The 19,521-nt window shown below is 41.8% G+C and overlaps 1 protein-coding gene across 7 annotated transcripts in view; it reads left to right on the top strand.

Annotated features, from left to right (window-relative positions):
• Positions 1-19,521, top strand: part of LOC128762923 (SRC kinase signaling inhibitor 1-like) — a 38,626-nt gene that overhangs the window by 7,747 nt on the left and 11,358 nt on the right. For 6 of the 7 annotated variants that reach the window (XM_053871518.1, XM_053871511.1, XM_053871502.1 and 3 more), the window contains exons 2-3: positions 10,513-10,820; positions 15,943-15,963. In XM_053871518.1, coding sequence (XP_053727493.1) covers positions 10,513-10,820; positions 15,943-15,963 — 329 coding nt within the window. Of the gene's footprint in view, positions 1-10,512; positions 10,821-12,638; positions 13,075-15,942; positions 15,964-19,521 lie in introns of those variants that run through there. The other variant, XM_053871555.1, reaches the window with a different exon arrangement.

The following is a 19,521-nucleotide window of genomic DNA, read 5'->3' as shown; positions in this document are numbered from 1 at the left end:
TGTTTGTTACATAAGAGTTAGAATTTTAATTTTACTGATGCCCCAGATCGAGCCGACACTCTTGCCAGACTGAAGAGAAGCTGTTGCTGATCACAATCGTGACACACACACACACACACACACACCCGCCAACATGGATATGGTATATACAGTAAATGTACAAATTCACAGCTTTTTTTCACTGTTATGAAAATACTCATTATGTGAGTGACTTTTTTGAAAACTTATTGATGCTGCGCAACTAGAGAAAATAAATGTTTGGCTGTTGTATATATTTTTATTATTAGTGTGTGGAGTGGAGAAGCATTCAGTTGAAACATTATGTACTTAACCCACACTTGTAAACATAAATTCACTTCACTCACAATGACACACGAAGCATCAGTGACAACACGGACATAGAGGCATAACTGATGGTAACACACAGACATTTATACACCTAGTAAGTAGTAAAACACACTAATAAAACACATTTATACACATGCACAGAATATAACACACAGTTTTTTTTGGTCTTAATGATGACATTATTACGGTACTGAAGGCATTTAAGCTTCTTGAAAGCATTCATTTTTAGATTTTGCACTCAGGGTTTTATGACTTTTTCTGTAAACCATCTGCGCCAAAGGCAAGGAAGCGATCCAGACACCCACAGTGATGTGAGTACGCAGAGGTCAGGAGGTCATGGCCGGCTGTTAACACTATTGAGATTGTATTTGCTACTCACCCTCCACCTCCCGGAGGGACGTCCGGCAGACACCAGTGTTGCTGGCTGTAAGCCACCGAGCTGTCAGACTCCCACGATGAAGTGGGAATCAGAGATAACAAGCACGCAGAGGAGCAGGAACCATGTATATGTGTGTGGGAGATGAAGCAGGCTTCCTTGTTTTATTTCACTCCTGACTTGGCTTGAGTTCAGAATCGCAGCCCAACATGACAGTGGAGTTATGATTGCTGCTCCAATTATCACACCCACTGTTGCACCACACATTATTGCGCCAAAATGTTCGTAATTGGCTTTGTAACACCTACGTAGTGTTGCTTCAGTCTTTCAGTCTTTCAAACTTCAGTCTTTCCTTTCCATAATAGATAGAAACAAACCAAAAACAAACAAACAAACAAACAAAAAAAATATATATCTTTTGTTGTGGGACTGTTCATGTTGCTGTGAACCAACCATTCAGGGTTATCTCCGTTTTTCTCATCCTTTTTGTCCAAATATAGTGAAATATGATGTCAGTGCAATGTCAGTGCTTCCACACTATTTATTGAGTAGGATCCCGTCCTTTAAAGTCGGACCTCACTGAGGACAGTAAGGAGACACCCCCTGTGATGGGAAAAGATCCTGGGTAGAACCCTGCTGTTGGACCGCATGACACCTGGTGTTGCCACTGTCCCTCTATTGGATCACATTCCCTATTGTGTATTTTTTGTAATCATATCTCGCATATCTATTGAGTACACCTTTGTATAAAATCAAATGTTTGTATCACATTTATATATCGATACTCAAGATTTGAGTATCGATATATAATACATCCAAGACCTGCAATAAGCACATGTAGTTAATGCGTTAAGATATTTTAATCGCATTTAATCATTTTAATTCAATTTAGACCACAGTGCAGGAGTTCCTGGTTCACTGTTCACACTGATGCACAAGACACGTCGCAGCTAGGATGATAACAACAACAACAAACATGGAAGAATCCGTTTGCTTTTGTTCAGGGATTTTTTCGCTACACAATGGACAGGGTTTCCACTACTCTGAATGTACTTGAATTCTTATGAATTGAAATTCTTATATGAATATTTTCAAGACATTAAAAGAGCTTTAGTTTAAATAAGGTGATATAAAAACTTGAATATAGCCACCATGGTGATTTATGGCTGCTTTGTTGAAAAATAAAGGCTATTAAAGAGGTAAGAGCATCAAGGACTATTAAGTGGCACTATTGACAATCTCAGTGTTTTGCAAATTTGTATCAGTTTGACAAGTAATTCTGAACTACTGAAGCATTTAGCGCTGCATAAACAATCCGATTAGTTAATAAGAAAACTAAACTGACTTATATAAAAAGTAAAATGAAAATGTAAAATGTTTATACATTTTCTTCAACACCTGAAACCAATGCCACGTGGCATCGCACTTGTTCCTTGCTGAGATGCTAATGATGTTTATGGTGTTTTGGTTTGTTGCAAAATCATCGTACTCATTACAGCAACAGCACCTCCAGCTTAAGACAGATTCAGTTCGGATCCCGGACAAATCATTGGAAAAGCTCCTTCATTGAGCATGAGTGGTTTTCTGCAAAGTTTTTAATGAACTGGCTCGCTCTGAAATGATAGCTGTGTGGGTAAAGTTTGGTAGAACCTTGCTTGGAGCTGCTGTCCACTTAATCCACTCAGCCTTCTTAGTGAGGAAAGAAACAGAGTCTAGTCTTTCAGCAAGTCTGTTGATTCAGCCGTGGAACTTATATATAGGGCAAAACATTACTGACCCCATGATCCCTGTCTGGCATACACGAATGTGCAGGTACTTGCTGACATCAGGAAACCTGTAGTCCAAACATATTGGGTAAAAAAGTTTACTGGAAAGGCTAATTTTGGACCTAAATCAACCCTATTGTTTTTTCACATTTCTGGTGACGTTTCATTGTGCAACATGGACAAATGATACACGGGCCCTGATTCCTGTTGTGGCAAGGGTTATCCAAGTACAACACAACGTGTGTTTGACTAGGGTTGAAGCATGTCTTTAGAAGTAATCTCCCAACCTTAGTTTAACCAGTGAGGTGTTTGAAGACTGTCCTCAGTTGCTTTTTTCGCTGGAAAAAAATCTGCACTGACTCATTTGAGGAGCAGTTTTCCACCGCTGATAATCTGCAATAACTCAGCGGTCAAGTAGACTGCAGAATTTTTTAATGTTGTTGAGGATGCTTCCTTGGATGTGCACATGCTGCTCTTGTTCACCATCTTACAGTCATGAGAAGATGAAGGTTTTGGAAGTGGCAGGTGAAATTCCCACTTCCCTGCTCCCAGTACTGCAGGTTATTTCCGGATCCCTCTCTTTTGCATCTCAGCACTTGGCACTTGTGTTAGCGGGATTTCGTTATCGGCGAGGCACCGGAACGCTTTGAAATTCACAAACGTGTGCACAGTCGAGACGGCGGGAACATTTCAGCAGCAAACTCAGATAGACACGCGGCTTTGAAAACTGCCTCCTCTGTCGGCTGGATTTCCCTACCGCTCTTCTCCTGCTGCTCCACATCCGCTTACTTTAATTGCTCGACCCGCTCTACTTTTTGCCAAACCAGTCTCCTGACCGCTGAGCAATGCTGCTGGTTACATAATGAACGACTCGCTCCATTCACAAGGAGACCTCGAGTTAATGAAGATAGTGGGGTTGACTGAATGGGTATCTGCAGTCAGGCTTCCACTGATAATATATTTAATGTAAACCTGTCTCTTCCACTGGCATTCACAATACATGTAGTTAATTTATAGTGATATATGTTCCCGAATCTGAAGGGTAACCATTTTATGTTATGGCACGAGAGACATGATGAAGAAGTCAAATACACATTTTGTCACCATAGTCACATGGTTCAAGTCAAAAGATCCATAGAGCACGTTGCAAAAATCAAACCACTTCTAACTCGGGCCCTTTCGTACCAGCCCTTAGAGTTTAGTTGAAATACAGTCGTCCTTTCTGCACTCATTCTGCTTTCAAACAAAAACACGACTCGTAGCAGTAATGAACATTAAGCTTGGCTTCTTGAATGTGTAGTTAAAACCATTAATGTTTCAGTTGACCAAATTAGTATTTTATAAGCCAAGTCGATTAATATAATAGTGAATTCTCATTTTCCCTCCCCCTGACTTGAAATGTTACCAAGCGTTTGATCCCATGTCTTCTCCTCCTAGCTGTGGAGAAACCTCCACAGGAAGGAGCTCAGACGACTCCCTTAAAAAATTATTCAGGTTTAGGTATTATCATTTTCCAAAGCGCAGCAGAATACAAACACAACACAGCATGAATCAGAAATACTGCGTGATGTATTACTTCCATTTATTCCCTGAGTCGCATCAATTTCCTCAAACCTTGCGACAGAAAAGCAGCTTTTAAACTTGCACATTGCAGTTCTATAAAAAGAAGCAGGAGAAATATTTTCCCGAATGTTGAGTCTATTTTGCTCAGCACTGGCTGGGAACTGTCATTGATGTTCTGCTTCAGTATTTATTTTAATAAATGATTCATGTTCATCACATTTGGAATGCGGCAAGTTTCCCCTGCCTCCCTGAGAAGAAAGATTTTCTCCCTTCTAGATGATTGACAGTGACAAAGTGATATGCCTGTAAACTGAGAGTATAGTTTGGTTGGATTTCGTCCTCTGAAATGTGATGTGTGTGTAATGAATGTCCTGATTGGGCCAAGTATTGAGCGTTTGCAGAGTGAAAACCTTAGTTGTCCTGTTAAATGGAATATACTATACTGTCACATTCACTGCAATAAACACTGTTGTGCATGATAAAAACAAAAATGAAGACACAAAAGTCAGTAAGGGGTATATATATATATATATATATATATATATATATATATATATATATATATATATATATATATATATGCAAACAAAAGAAGTCTGTTTGCTTTAGTTCATGGATGTTTTTCGCTACACAATGGCCAGGGTTTCCACTATTCTGAATGTATTTGACATTCTTATAAAATTGAAATTATTATATTATATTAAAGACATAAAGAGCTTTAGTTTAAATAAGGTGATATAAAAACTTGAATATAGCCACCATCGTGATTTATTGCGCTATTGTCAAACTGATGCAAAAGAAACAATATTTTGTTGTTTAAATGTATGTATGGGTCCATCATTTGATTCAGTAATATACCAAATTCATTCAAATTGAAAACTGTGGCTCCTTGTGGCAAATGTTCTTATACCATTAAACTGCGGTTAATAGAGATTAATTAATCACAAATTCATTACAAATTATATATATATATATATATATATATATATTTAAACAGGATGGTAAAGGTTTTCAGCCTTTTAATGTTTTGGCTCATGATGATCAGTCGGTCGATGTCATAATTCAAAGTGCTTCACTTCAGGTCGGCAATTGAAATTCACTGTATTGTAAAATCTTATAGTAATATTAGGTCAAATATTCCCCTTCTTTCATGAGTGTGAAATGAAGTGCCTCATGGTTGTGTTGAAGCCCATTTCGCTTTTGAGCTGTGTTCAGAAGGGTTGTTGCTGAAGCAAATTGCGGTTAAATAAGCTCTGCTTTCCTTTTCAGTGTTGCTATGACTGCTGGTGTTATTCAGGCAGCACAATGAGACAACTGCTGCTTCAGTTCCTCTGATGTTGTCCCCTTGTGTTGTAGGGTCTTGGATTCACTACTTTATTGTGGCTCCGCTGAATCCTCCACGCTCCACTTGTTCATGTGCCTGGGTGAATCCCTTCTGCAGCAAGGGGCCGTGCCGCCCAAATATTTGTCACCACTATTGTTCTGCTCCAGGTATTATATGATGTCATCATGTCTATAATGCGCCGCAAAACGGCAGCGGCGCCTCCAGCTGGCCATCTTCCCATGTTCCACAGTGATTAGCGGCCGTTAATAGAGCTGGATCCCTGACTCATCCGGTCCCTCTGTTCACTGGGTATAGTGATTACTCACCTTTCGGTCTGCTGTACGCTCTGACAGGCCAAAAATATTGCTTTGTAATTACTGGCACTTTCTCCCTGGTCGATGTCTGGCCTCACACCAGCTCAGGTTCTGTCTGCGTCTCATTGGGGAGACACGGGAACTTCTGCCTTATTTGGCAGATCACCTCAGACTCACCTTGACTCTATATTTTTTTAATCTAACGTCATTTTGACGCTGACTGATGCTGCCTGCCTGTTGATAAATTGATGATGCAGGAGTCCCTGAGCAGAAGTGTTTGAAAGTGTGAAGTTTGTGGGAGAGAAGCAGGCAGCGCATCCAGTTCAGTCGGGGAAGTCCCAGATGATTGTGCTGCCTGTTGCAGCAAAATATTCTCTTTCACAAACAATCCAGAAGCTGGAAAACCCATCTTGGTTCTGAAAAATCCCCGGTTTGCCCTGGTGTTGAGGAGCCGCTGTTATTCCTTAATCTTCAGATGGCTCAAAAGAACAACTTGTAATATTGCAATATAAAGTCAAGCAGACTTGTTTTCATTACAAAATCAGGCTGGAGGCTGGAAAACAACCCGGCATGTTGAGACCTCAGTGGCTGTGATGCACGTATGTCAGAGGGCTTGAAAACTTTCATGACAAGAGAGTCGTCTCCTTTGAGCACTCAAATCATGTTGTGAACGTGTGCAAATAGGCAACAGTTTTCATGTTGTGTTCATGTTGCTGTTGTGGCTGCAGCGTCCATATCCAGTCGGGCCTCGCTCCGCTCTCTCCCACATCAGACATCAGTAGTCCCGGGAAACTCTTGCTTTGCATGAATTTTTGGGTTCCAACATGTAACATATCGACAAATTTCCGCGAGGCGCATAAAGAATAGAGGAAATATTAATCCATCAGTAAGTAAACAGTGACAGCCCATCTGCATTTACAATGGCCAGACACACACAGTCGAACAGTGTGACTGTCTGGTTCTACATTCATATTCTGAGACACTGAAACGCTAACCAGGATGAAATCTCACCTGGAATGAATGAATGCTGTGTAGAGAGAATCAGATCCAATAATCTTATCGAATGTTCTGCCCTACCGACCTTCCACTGGAGGTGACATTGTAGCTAGTAAAACCCTCCACAAACTACTAACTCAAGATCCTAAGGAATATTAATAGAATCACAGTCAGTCAGTTCTGGAACCAATATGTGCGACACAATGTGAAGGAATAAACATAGAATTAAAGGGACTACAGAGCAAGAAAAGAGGTCCGGGCCTTCCTCTTCTTCAGCTCTTCTGTGGGAACACCTTGTTGCTCCATGGACATGCGCGACCTTGTCTAATAATAACCTCACCCCTGTCTGAGATGTTTTCGTGTTCAGTTAATGTGTCCATACTTTTCACATACGTTAGGTCAGACGCAAAGACAGGTGTTACACCGTCTTGTCCTTAGGGCTCTTTTGAGACTTGGATGGCAGACTCCTCTCCTTACCACAATACATTACACACTAACTGGTGCAGGTTGTTACAGTGCCACGTGGGTCACCTCAGTCACATTGTTTTGTTGACTTGGTTTCATCATTAACAACTATATCAAAATAGGAAATGAGGCGTTGGAATTAAAAGATTAGCAACAGGAACAAAACAACAACTTGAAAAAATAGGATTTTGAATTAGGACCGGTGGACATCTTGGTCGTGCCCTGCAGTGAAAATTAGACACTCTACTTTCCAGGCTGATGCCCCATAGACAGCCCATTTTATTCCCCTCCAATTTTCCACACTGACATTGCTTCATCAGAATTTGCAGATTCCCCCCCACGCCATATTCTCCATGCTAGGACTGCAACATGATAATGGTGATAGGAGCCCAGTGAGAGGAAAGCAGCCCGACCCATGGCTGCTCTTTTTTTGCAGCAGAATGTGCACCTAAGAATGTTACAATGCTCGTGCCATTATTCTTACCTAAAAAAAAAGGTGACCACTGAAAAAAAAATCCTGGTTTAATGCTTGGTCGCCGGCATTAGGAAATGGCTATTTAGAGTTAGAAGAAGACTTCTGGGATTCGAAGATGGATCGCTTGAACAACAACTGTTTGGTATCATGAGATAAATATCTTGCTGATTAAGAGATGACGGTTTGTCACTCAGACATGTTAGTGGAACAGGTTTCTCGTTCAGGACTGGACGCATACAACATGCGATTTGGAATTACTGTATTAGAAGTTTCAACTGAGAGCGTCCCATTAGACATTTGTGATCATTGGCGGAGTAGGTCAAACCTATACAGTAAGACCCCTTCAGGGTGATTTGCTCATCTAGTGTTAGTCACGCACAGTAGGACAACTACGTTCTTCTGATTTTAAGAACAGCAAGTGACCTTGTGAGTGAAATGACTTGCAGACTGCTCCATTTTCCAGGGGGCACCCATTTTTCAGTTGGAGCCCCCCCTAACCCCCACCTTAGTTTAGTATTCAGCAAAGAAAAGCTCTTGTTCCAAATATAGCGGCTGAGTGTTCTGCTCTTGTTTGGGTTTTATTTAAATTTGCTCAAACCCTGGAGAGATGGTGCTTCCAATTTGTGGAAAGAGAGGTTTTTTTTTTTCTACTTTCACTCATTTCTGAAGAAGCTGGGTAATTAATAGTCTGATTAAATCCAGAATGTGATGAGAGGAGAAGGAGCTGGAGGACGGATGGATATGGGGAAGCAGGACTGTGTCAGAAAACTCCATTTCCACCTCACATTTGAATAAAACACATTCACTGAGAGATAGCTTGATGGTTTAAAGCCGGAGGGTGCTGAAAGATTTGGATATTCCTTCTAGAATTGGAATATACTGACATCTTGTGTCAAATTTAAAGCCAATTTCCCATTCATTTTGCATCAACATGGGATATGAAATGCAGCAAAGCGAAAGGAAATGACCTACCAAACCCTGTCAAAACAGGTTTATGCTTTCTTCCGCACAGGGGGACCTCCATACACGCAACATTTACTCAAGAAAAGGCTCTCTGGTTTATTTTTGTCAAAAGGTTCTAAAACAAAGTCGTGATTTCCAATCCTTTAGTCAACTTCCATGGCTCATAGTGATAATCCCACAGTGTTTCAAATTCATGCGTTCTTGCTGTTCTGTTTATGTAGTGCCATAAATCTTATTGCAGTAAAGAAGAGTGGATGTGTTCCTTGCTAGCATGAATCATTTTTTGGATTCTATACCATTTCATTTTTTGCACAGTTAGGTATCTAACAGTTTAGGCCATTTGCCTCTCAAGTATCCCTTGAGTCTACGGATACTTGTTTAAGTATTAGAACCGTTTAAAAAAAACACTTTACTGCTGCAAAGATTTGGTTTCCATCCTCCTTCTCTCTGACACAATCCCCACAAGATTTGTGTTTTACCGTAAGGCAGTAGTTTGACTCTGAAATATGTGATTCTGCTTGACTTGAATACAAATATCACTGAGCATGCCCACACACACACGCTCATGTTAGCACACACACTGACGTATAGAGTTATCAACACTCGAGCCGACTCCACAACCTTCAGCCTGCAACATCAAACAGGAAATAATTTAAAGTACATTTGCCCAAAAGCACCAGCCAGTAGGAAGATCTCCACCAGATGAGACTATAAAAGTGAAAAATAGCCACTGCCACATGCACACACATGCGCGCACGCGCTCTCTGCCAGCCCGTAATGATGTTTAGACGTGGCCTTGAGCAAACTGTTGGAACCTCGCCCGGACTGTTAAATATGGTTGAAGAATCATGTCAATCACGTAGTGTTTATCTTCATGTCAGGGTGAATCTCGCGAACAGGATTTTTTCTTATTTCAAATGTCATCATCTTCACTCTTCATCTGGCCGCAAAATTAGAAATTACACATTTTCACTGTAATGATTAGATTCAGAATTATGTAAACAGCTTCACTACAATACGGTGATATCAAATAAAATATATGTCATTTAAAGCAAATAAGAAATAATATGTAGCTTGATATCTGCAGACTGAGAGACACATCAGTGAATGCATGTCAATGTTATACTTTCAAGTTGTCTATTCTTAAGTTTATACTTAGCTGTAAAGAAAAATTCCAATTGTGTGAAGAGGGGCAGCACAATTATTAAAGCAGATATTAAAGAACCGGCCCTTTCATGACCCAATTACATGTATAGAAGACTTGTCCATCAATAGCCCAGTGAATACAATGAATAGCAATCGCTACAAGCAAACAAACAAATAACATCTGGTTGGTGTTAGCCAGAAAAGTGCATAAATAGCAAGTCATCTTTACATTTGAAAATGATCAACTCGCTGTTCCCTGCTACGTCTTTTCTTAGACTATCTGGCTTGCTGTAATGAGATGAACTGAATTTTTCCAAAAATGGAATGAGTAATTTTTAAGTCAAATGGAGCTGATCTCTGTTGACACGCAGCAAAGGAAATAAAAATGTCTTAGTTTCTGCTTTTTTTTTACCCTATACTTAACATTGCTGATTCATGACTGCTAAATGCAAATGCATTAAAAGACCAAACTGGTGCCTTTATTTTGAAAAACGATGGCCAACCTTTGACCCTTTGTTCCACCTAATTCAAACACCACGGCTGCCCAGAGATTCACATAAATCCCATCCGTCTGCCGCTTTTATCACCCTCTTCATTTAGTTCTCTGTGGAGACTGGGGAACTCATGCTGTGGTGCCTCCTGGAGGATTCACATCTGTGACCGAGCCGCTTCAGATATCTGTGTGTTTTCCCCCCCAAACATTGAACTTTTGGGAGTTGATGTCTGTCTGTAAAACTCTTCTTCTGTTTCTCTGTGCTTTGCACCGTCCCTCTCAGGTCGAGAGAAGAGAAAGGCTCCCATGATCTCAGCTGGTGATGCAGACTTCCCGCGGGACTACCACACGCTGGCTGCAGGTGGTGGTCGCGGGGCCAGGCGGTTCCTTGACAACAGCAATGGCGGCTTCACGTCGTCCTCGCTGGACCGCCGACACAATTCTGTGGCCGCCAAGAGCCTGGAGGCCCTGAACAGCATCCATAAGGCCGACATAGAGCGCCAGAGAGATGCTCTACTGGACCTGCAGAAGAACAAGTTCTCCAACAGTCCAGGTGGATTGTCCACCAGCTCTGCTCCTGGAGGACGACAGGTGAGGTCCTAGACCAGGGCTGTCCAAACCTCAAGGGCAGCGGGAGGTGCAGGTTTTTCCATCCATTGAGGTGTCTGAAGACTGTAATCCTTCAATTATCAGTCGAGTGCTGTTTGTTTCAACTGACTTGATGAGTTACAACAAAAACCTGCACCCACTGCGACACTTTCTGGGAGGGACTGGACACCCCTGACTATCCAAGACTATCCACGCTGGGCTTGATGAACATAATGCGTGTATGAGTGGTGAATGATTGTGATTCAAAGATGTGATGCTGTCTGCAAGTCTCACGTTGGTGATACCCATAGATGATGATAACTGGATCTACTTCACTACACTGAACTAAAATCAAACTAGCATATGAGATGTCCAAAACTCTACTAAGGCGCTCTTTACACTTTTTGACACAAAACACAGCATACAATCGAGTAAATGGAACACATTCTTTGATTTAAGAATTGTATTTGGACTTGAGCCGACGGGATGACTGCACTCGAATCACGAAGACAACCTTAAATGGCAACACCTGCTAGTTCTGAATGAAGCACGGATCTTCCTAAATATTGATGGAACTTCAGAGCACCACCTAGATATAATTACTTTTTATCCTATTGTTACAATTCCTCAAAGTTTTATTGAAAGACATGGTGAAGTTTTTGAGTTATTTTGGCATCCAAGCATGGCATCCAAAGAACCGCTCCAGCCCATAAAAAAAGCTGTAAACATCTATTTGAACAAAAATTCATTGTTTTAAAAACGACATCAAATAACGCTAACAGAGATGAACTCAGTTTCTGTTGCCACAATAACAGTTTCAGATGCCGGGGCCTCCAGGCCAGCTGCTTTACTTGGCTAACCCTGATTAATAATAATAATAATAAAAAAATAGTGATTCTTTCCCTTTCTGCAAGCTATCGTGTCTCCAGCTTTTTTCATTTTCTGTCCTGACTTTATGCAAGATTAGAATACAGTTTTATCAGCTGTGTATCTGAGATGTTTTTCTAAACTTTAACACCTTTAAACATTTATTCATTCATGCAAACCATGCATGTGTATATATATGAAAGCTTGCTGCTTGACAAGAAAAAAAAAATACAACCACATGAATGTTGATCCCTGTTAAGCTATTTTGCTCATATTTGGCAAGTGTTGTGTGCTGTGCAGAGAACTACTCTGTGGAGTGGTGCAGTTCGCCGCACGGCACTGGGGAGCGAGTTATTTGACTTTTGAAAGTTTAATACTTAGCAGCGATTTGCTCCCGTCATCCGTCAGACATCTGGACGGGTTTAGAATGAGCGATTTTCGATCATATTTGGCGAAATTACCGGGCAGAACCACCCTTGTCATGCAAACCAGGATGACGACACTACGAGTAGGGCATTATGCAGGCACCAATGAAATGTTCATGTTTCTCAGTTCAGCCTGGCTGACTGTCGGATAAACAAAGGCAGAAACACAACTCCCTTAGCAAGATAATATTATCAGCCATATTGTTTCAGACATTTAACCTTGAAAGTTGTTAATTTTCAGCGACAGAATGAAGATGCAGATTGTCTGAGCTGCAAGAGAAACCATGGCAGTGAGATAAAAATGAATGCAAACAAAACAGTAAAACATGAACGCTACTGTTTTTGTCGGCTTGTGCATCGTGGGTGGATAATTTGCATTAGGATTTTACTAACATTTTTCTTCCGATTTTCTGGTTTTATTAAAAGGGGATTCTGAGGGGAGTGTGAGAAAGGCGTCTGTCCGCCCATCTCCTTCTGCACCTCCCATGTGCTGTTTGTTTCATCCGCCACACGGGGCCTCCTGTCTCTTCCTCATATGCAGCGGGAGCCTGGGAAACAGGTGGAGTCTGCTGTCACTATGGCAACCCACCGTCTCCTTATAAGGCAACTGGGTGATATCATATGGTCGGCGGCGCTGTGAATTGAAGCACACGCTGTTCCCAGTGAGAGGAGACAACGGTGTGGAGCCACCGTCAACGAGGAAGAAGAAGGAGGAGTTTTCCGTGAGTCAGGGCAAGAGACAGCGAGAGAGAGGGAAGGAGCTACCGCTCTGGCAATACTCCAGGTACCAGCAAGGGGGCGAGTGACTGTGGCGGAACCTCAGGGCGGGAATCAGACGGGGCTGCAGCGAGGATGAAAAAAGACATGGACCGGGGGGAGGAGGGGGAGGGAGGCGCACGGAGAAGAAGGACGCTGGCACCCCTCGTTAAGTAGCTACGGTAACGCCAGACCTCCGCGTCCCTACAGTGAGTGACACTTCTGCAGTGTGCGTGCGTTCAGTGTGTTCATGTGGTCATGTGTCCTCCGGCTTGCTGCAGCAGCCAAGTCTCAAAGCATGTGCGTGTATGTGTGTGTGTGTGTGTGTGAGGGAGCGCATGACCGCTGTACCAACACACATGATCATCTACTGTGTGTCTGTGCAGAGGGGCACAGTGGGTGGGTACAAAGATGGCTACTTGCAGCTGGTCATTCTTGCTCGTCTCTTCTTCCCTCCTCATACTATTTTTTAATAAATGGTCTTTAGAGGGGAGGGTTCATGTGCACAGAAATGCCTGCTGGACCACGTGATGCGTCGTTCATGCTTCAGATTTGGGATGTATGTTGGTGCTGCGAGCCAACACGCCGACCCACCATCACATTACTTTCCTCTGTCCGCTAACAAATCTTGTGGGAGGTTCCCCGTCTCATTGGTCAGTGCCTGCCACAGAGCAGCAGGGTGTCCTCATTGACGCACATACACGATCTTATCCAGTCTACCTGAAGACTGGAACTGCTCTCGGAGCCATCACTGGCACCAGGGAATGTGACTGAACCCACAGTGTTACGCACAACAGACCAGTGTACGGGTCATGTGGTCTGGTTCCCTTTGACTTCATGATGTAGGTGGCACTGAAGCAGATTCAGATGTTCATTTTCAGCCACAGTCCTGTTTTATCACTGGTGAAACTGCCACAGCTGAGTCGTCTCATGTTTGTGTCTGGTGTTTGGTTCACCTGCATGCAGATGTTGGAAGCCAAACAGTGAGAGTTTTTACTGCACTGCTAGTCCTGATTATCTTGTCCATTCAAGTGCTCCCACTGCTCAGATTCAAAACTCCCTCCCTCTTAATCAAGACTCCACCTAGACACCTGATAACAAGAAGTCTTTTCCAACTCGGGTAAATGTTTCCCAAATGTGGAGGTATTTCCCACATCCCAAAACTCCACTGTTTACCTGCTGCGTGAAATATAATTAACATAAATAGTAGTCGTGCGAAAGCGTGTTCCCCTCCACCAAGCGGGGTCCAGACACAGTTTGGCCAGATCCAGCGACTTTACTGTGTGCGGGTTTTTCGGTTTTGAACCAGCGCCCACAGAACATCAGTATGTGGGTCACATGAGCCCAGAGGCCGGGCTTCTCTGCAGACTCAATAATCCTGATAAATGGAGGTAAATGTTGCTCTGGACTGAAGTCTCTGCAGATCTGCTGCTCAAACAGGAGTTAAAACGACACCTTGCGTTAATTATTCAGGGACATTGTGTTTTCTCTCCAAGAGAACCCTGTGGAATTTAATCCTCCAGTCAGAAGTCAGTCAGGTCTAATGTGAGTTCAGTCAGGACTGTAGCCATTTAGGGAAATTTGTTATGAATGTTATGAGAACCAGAAAAATCATTTGAGGATCTAATGTTTCTCAATACATAGTCTTTCTCAGGCGAAACCATTTGGTAGTTTCCTTCTGAATATCAGATGTAGTTTATTTGCATTGATGCTACTCATCCAGTCGCAAAAATGTAGTGACAGGGCTAAGCTGGGACCTAGTTTTTTCTCGCCTTCAGTTCACTTGCCTCTGTAAACATTTGATTAACGACTGAGAGCCAATTACAAGTAATTTAAGTCCTATCAGTGGAGGAGCTTGCAGTTTAATCTGCTATCAACAAACTTATTAGAGCACCAATTACTCAGTGACCCACATGTTTATTTGCTCAACTACCCACCGTATTTTGTTCACCTGCGGGCGCTGACAGTTCTGATTTCCACTTGAGAGCCAGGATAACCACTGTTAGGCATCACATCTCCTGTCTGGGAAACACGTCAAAATGCGTATGATGTGGCACAGCTGGTCATGATTTCTCTACATGTGATATAGTTGCACTCGAAGTCTCACTGTCTGGTGGTTCTCTTTACAAGATTCCTCAATGGGAATTTACAATATTACAGACTAAAGGTTTAAGCTGTTGTTTTTTTTCTCAAACATTGTGAAGCAGACTACATTCATATGTTCTGCCGAGCTGGTGAATGGATAATATATTGTCCTGGTGCGGTAGTATGTAGGGCTTTTGTGGAACAAATGCTTGTGATACTGAATGTGCTGAAAGCTTGTTTAAATAGTACATTGCTTACACAAGTTGTATTGAAATTGTACTGTTATTTCCCAACAGATCAGTGACGTAGATCTATCCAGCTATTCCAGTGTTCATGATGTTGAAAGGAGATATCGTTCTTGTGCAGCGTGAACAGCTTTTACAAATGAACTTAAAGCGCATAAGGACTTTGATTATGTCTCCAAGAAACAGTAATTACACTTTGTGTTACAAATGACCTCCCCTTTTGAGGGATTTGTCATTCTTATTAGAGGATGAGAACTGCTGCGTGAGCTCCTGGTCTTCCTTGTTGAGTGTGCTTTGTGCGAGCGAGTTCTGCAATGCTACTGCCACCTCGCCATCTGAGCTCATTGGAACTGACTGCTAATGTTTTATATGAATGTATCAAATTATAGAGCTGTAATAAAGTGGGACAATAACACTTGTTCAAAAATACACTCCCTCGGTGATATTCCAATTATTCATAATTCAGGAAAAAGACATGATGCTCTGAATTACTCGTTGACGGTTACTAAAGTGGTGAAAAGTTTTCTCAAATACTGATCCATTGAAATGTGGTAATTACAGCTCAAATGCAAACCGAGTTGTTTTTCAATCACATGCCAGCACCCTTATTGTCTGAGTGCTCCTGGTGATTCTGGGATGACTGAGTCTGCAATCTTATTCAATTCCACTTCTGAAATCTCATAATGAGTGTAGTTTTTTTGTCTCTTACTTCTCGTTCTTCTCTCTCTCCTCCTCCTTACCATGCAGACAAACTACTGGAGCTTCAAGGTCAGTACCTTCATCTCAAACTCAAAGTGATTGTCTTCCGCTTGTGTCGGTCAATGTTAAACTTGCACACCTTCACGGTTGTATTTTCATGATTTTTGTTCCATGAAATGCAAGCACCTTCTCCTACAACACTGGAATAAAGTTCATTCCATCTCAAGTGGGAGTCAGAGTCTGGTGCCTCCAACATCCAGGCTTTTAGCTAGGATTTTGAAACAGGGCATCCTAAGCCCATAACTCCACCCCCAGCCCATTCCCCTTCTGACATGCCATGTCGATGACTGACTGAACAACTTGATTTCACAAAAGAAAGATAGAAAGAAAGAAATATCTATGTGTACAAAATGTTATGAAAACAAACATCTGAGTCAAATAATTGTTACCAGAGATGAGCTCAGTAGCTGTAGCCACAATAATGCTTTTAGGTGCAGGGGTCAGCTGTTTTCCTCGAGAAAAAGAAAAAAAAACAAACATATTTGTTGATTCTTTCCCTTGCCACAAGCTATTATGTCTACAGTTTTGTTCATCTTCTGACATACATATTTATGCAGGATAAGCATACAGTTGTCCAGTATAAGCTGTGTTTCTGTGATTCATCTGGTATAAAACCACATGAATTTTGATTCCTCTTAAACTACAGTATTTTGCTCACATTCGGCAAGTGCTTCGTGCACCCCCCCAAAAAATGCCAAACTAGAGCTCTCTCTCTTAAAAGCTTAGTTTGGCAGACAAATGATTAAAGTGTGGAACTTAGCCTCCTGCCATCAGCGTCAGACATCCTATCAATAACAGTGCTTCTATGCTGCAACTTGCGAGATGTGGAGGAGCACAAGATTAACCAGGTAAACCAACATGGTGATGGCCAAGCTACGGAAGCAGAATGGTTGAGATTTGGTGAATTTCAATCATTTTCACTACTTCTATTGACAGCATTGTCTTCCTCACCCCTTTATCTTTTGTCCAGTTCCAAGAGGTACATTATCTACTTCTATTCACATGTGGCAACTTCACATTTTCAACAAATCTTTTTAGCAAAAAAACAAGTCAATTTTCTTTGTTGGTCAACATCCACCACATTTTAATGTTCTATGTCTTCTAATACAACACAGTCTTGCTGCACCTCTGTGTTTGTTCATGTGTGTCTCCGAGAATACAGTTAAAAGGTTCTTCTTCTTTGCTTGTCACCTTGATGTGCTAGCTCACTAAAAGCTTGGTAGATATCAACATGGACACTGGGTACTTGTTTTCACACTTGGTGTGATGTGGATAAAGCTAATATGTTTTCACGTACACGCATGCATGCTTGCACACACACACACACACACACACACACACACACACACACACACACACACACCCCAATGCTGATTTGCTCAAGCACACAGACGGGATTGTCAGGAGGATTTGAACACCCGCCGCCTCTGCTGCTGCTGCTGTTCACACACAAACATTTCAGCTGCTCCTCAACTCTCCGTTTTTCTTTCCTTCTCTTCCACACATCTGTTTCATGTTGAAGTGTCGCATTTGTGATGATGGTGGTGCACATCCCGCTGAGAGACGTTTATTGCGAAATTGCTGGATTTTTCCATCACGGTCGCCATAGTGATGAGGCAGAGTGTGTAGCCGTGTTTAAGTCATGTTGGGGGGGGGGTGACGTCATTAATATGACAATCATTTCTTAACTTGCTAATTTTGAGCAAAGCAGCAGCAATGCAGATAGAATTCAGCATTTGCGGATAGGAAGTCCAGTTGCTGGACTGCAGGGTTAAATATAATGGTTTGAAGTTGAAGCTGTAACTACAGATCCATTTATGTTATTTTTATCAGCAACTGCTGTTCTTCCCTGTAGCAGTAGCTGTGCCATATTACACCGGTCATAAAGAGAGAATGAGAAATTACTGTTAAACATCTGTGAGAACTACTTGTCCGAAGCGACAATGTATTGATCCTTCTTGCTCACATGAACTACTTGATTATGGGGGTTTGATTTAACTGCCGTAGAGGTCTGGAAAACTGAAGGAATATCAACCCTGAGGTAACAATGAGGCATAAATAGGATTTGTTGACTTCTTTCATTCCAAAAATGGCCCAGTGTCTTTAAATTATAGGGTGGAAGGATGGATTTGCAAAGTAGGTCAGCGTTGAGTTTCATGGCCTTTAAGTGAGGCCGGGAGATTACTGTGAAAGCCACATTAGTAATATAACAATAAAAACATGACTTTATGGAGGTTATGCAATGATGAGGAGAATGGGAACAGTTGCAATAACAGAGTTAGAGGCAACTGTAGGAATTTAGGAACCCCACAGAAATGGTACAACAAGCTGTAACCAAGAAAATGAGTCAGTATCTACAGTACTATAGGCTGCTGTGTTATAATGTCAGATGTCAACGTTGACTTTCATTGAACATGTTGGGCATCCAATACAGTGAACTTCACCGAAACTAGATATGCAAAAACTAATAATATGAGTTAAGTAAATTTTGCAGATTAAAATAACAAGACACATTTTGTTTCAGTTGGGTTGAGTTAGTAGAGAGACAACCACTGTTGGTCATGAGACTGAAATTGTCTGCAACCGGATCATCTAGACCAGTGTTTTTTAACTGGGGTACAGCGGCACACTTGTGTGCCATGTGACACTGTCTAGGTAGCGTGGTCTGTGCACGCTACCTAGTGCCTACCTAAATAATGTGAAGGAATTCATAAATAAATACGTCAGCGAAATAAGAAACATTCTTCGAACCACTCCTTTTTAATCTTTTTTAATCTACAATCTCTGAGGCATTGATACTTGATATCAGCATCTAAATGTCATTGAACTAGATGAGATTTAAATAAAAATTCAGTGCGTAAGAAAGTAGAAAAGAAAGTTGGTAAAGCCATCCAGTCATCCAACATTTTCTGGATTAAGTGGAATTAACTTGAGTATGATGATAATCAACTACCATCCTCTCTAAATCTCTAGTCGCATATCTCAACTTTTCATGAGTGTTTGCTACTTTAAATGTAAACATTGTGTCTTCGGAGCTGGATAATCTCCTCAGCCTACTGTAGCTGACAGCAAAGTGAATCTGGCCTGCAGCCTGAGTTTGGTTCCACAGAAGCGTTCTAAGCCTTTCAGAAAATATACACTCAGATTGGGGAATAGTTTTGTCCCTTTGAGCTTCATATCATCATCAGAACAGAAGCGAGGAAACAAAAGTAGCTGCTCTGATCTCACTGGCTGGGACGAGTCTTCGGTCTGAGTCTCCCCGAGAAAAAAAAATGGATCTCATCACATGAGTGCTCCAGTCAATCTTTGAGGAGCTTTAAAGAGCTAATGGGAAGCGAATCAAATCACTCATTTTACAAAATCAGTGGTAAGGGTTCACCGATGAGACTGACTTGCACATTGTGAAGAGAATATTCTGAAGGTCACATTTAACCACCAAAGCATCAGTTCTTGTGTGGCGTTTATCTTGTCTCTCCCAGCAGGGACTGTTAAATTGGAGCAAGTAAGAACCAGCAGCAGCCAGCTGACGCAACCGTTCTCAATGGGGAGGAGATCGGACGCTCACTT

This window comes from Synchiropus splendidus, chromosome 1 (genome assembly GCF_027744825.2).
Source record: "Synchiropus splendidus isolate RoL2022-P1 chromosome 1, RoL_Sspl_1.0, whole genome shotgun sequence".
NCBI classification, from domain to species: domain Eukaryota; kingdom Metazoa; phylum Chordata; class Actinopteri; order Syngnathiformes; family Callionymidae; genus Synchiropus; species Synchiropus splendidus.
The sequence above is the reverse complement of the archived record's forward strand: the minus strand, read 5'-3'. Positions and strand labels throughout refer to the sequence as shown.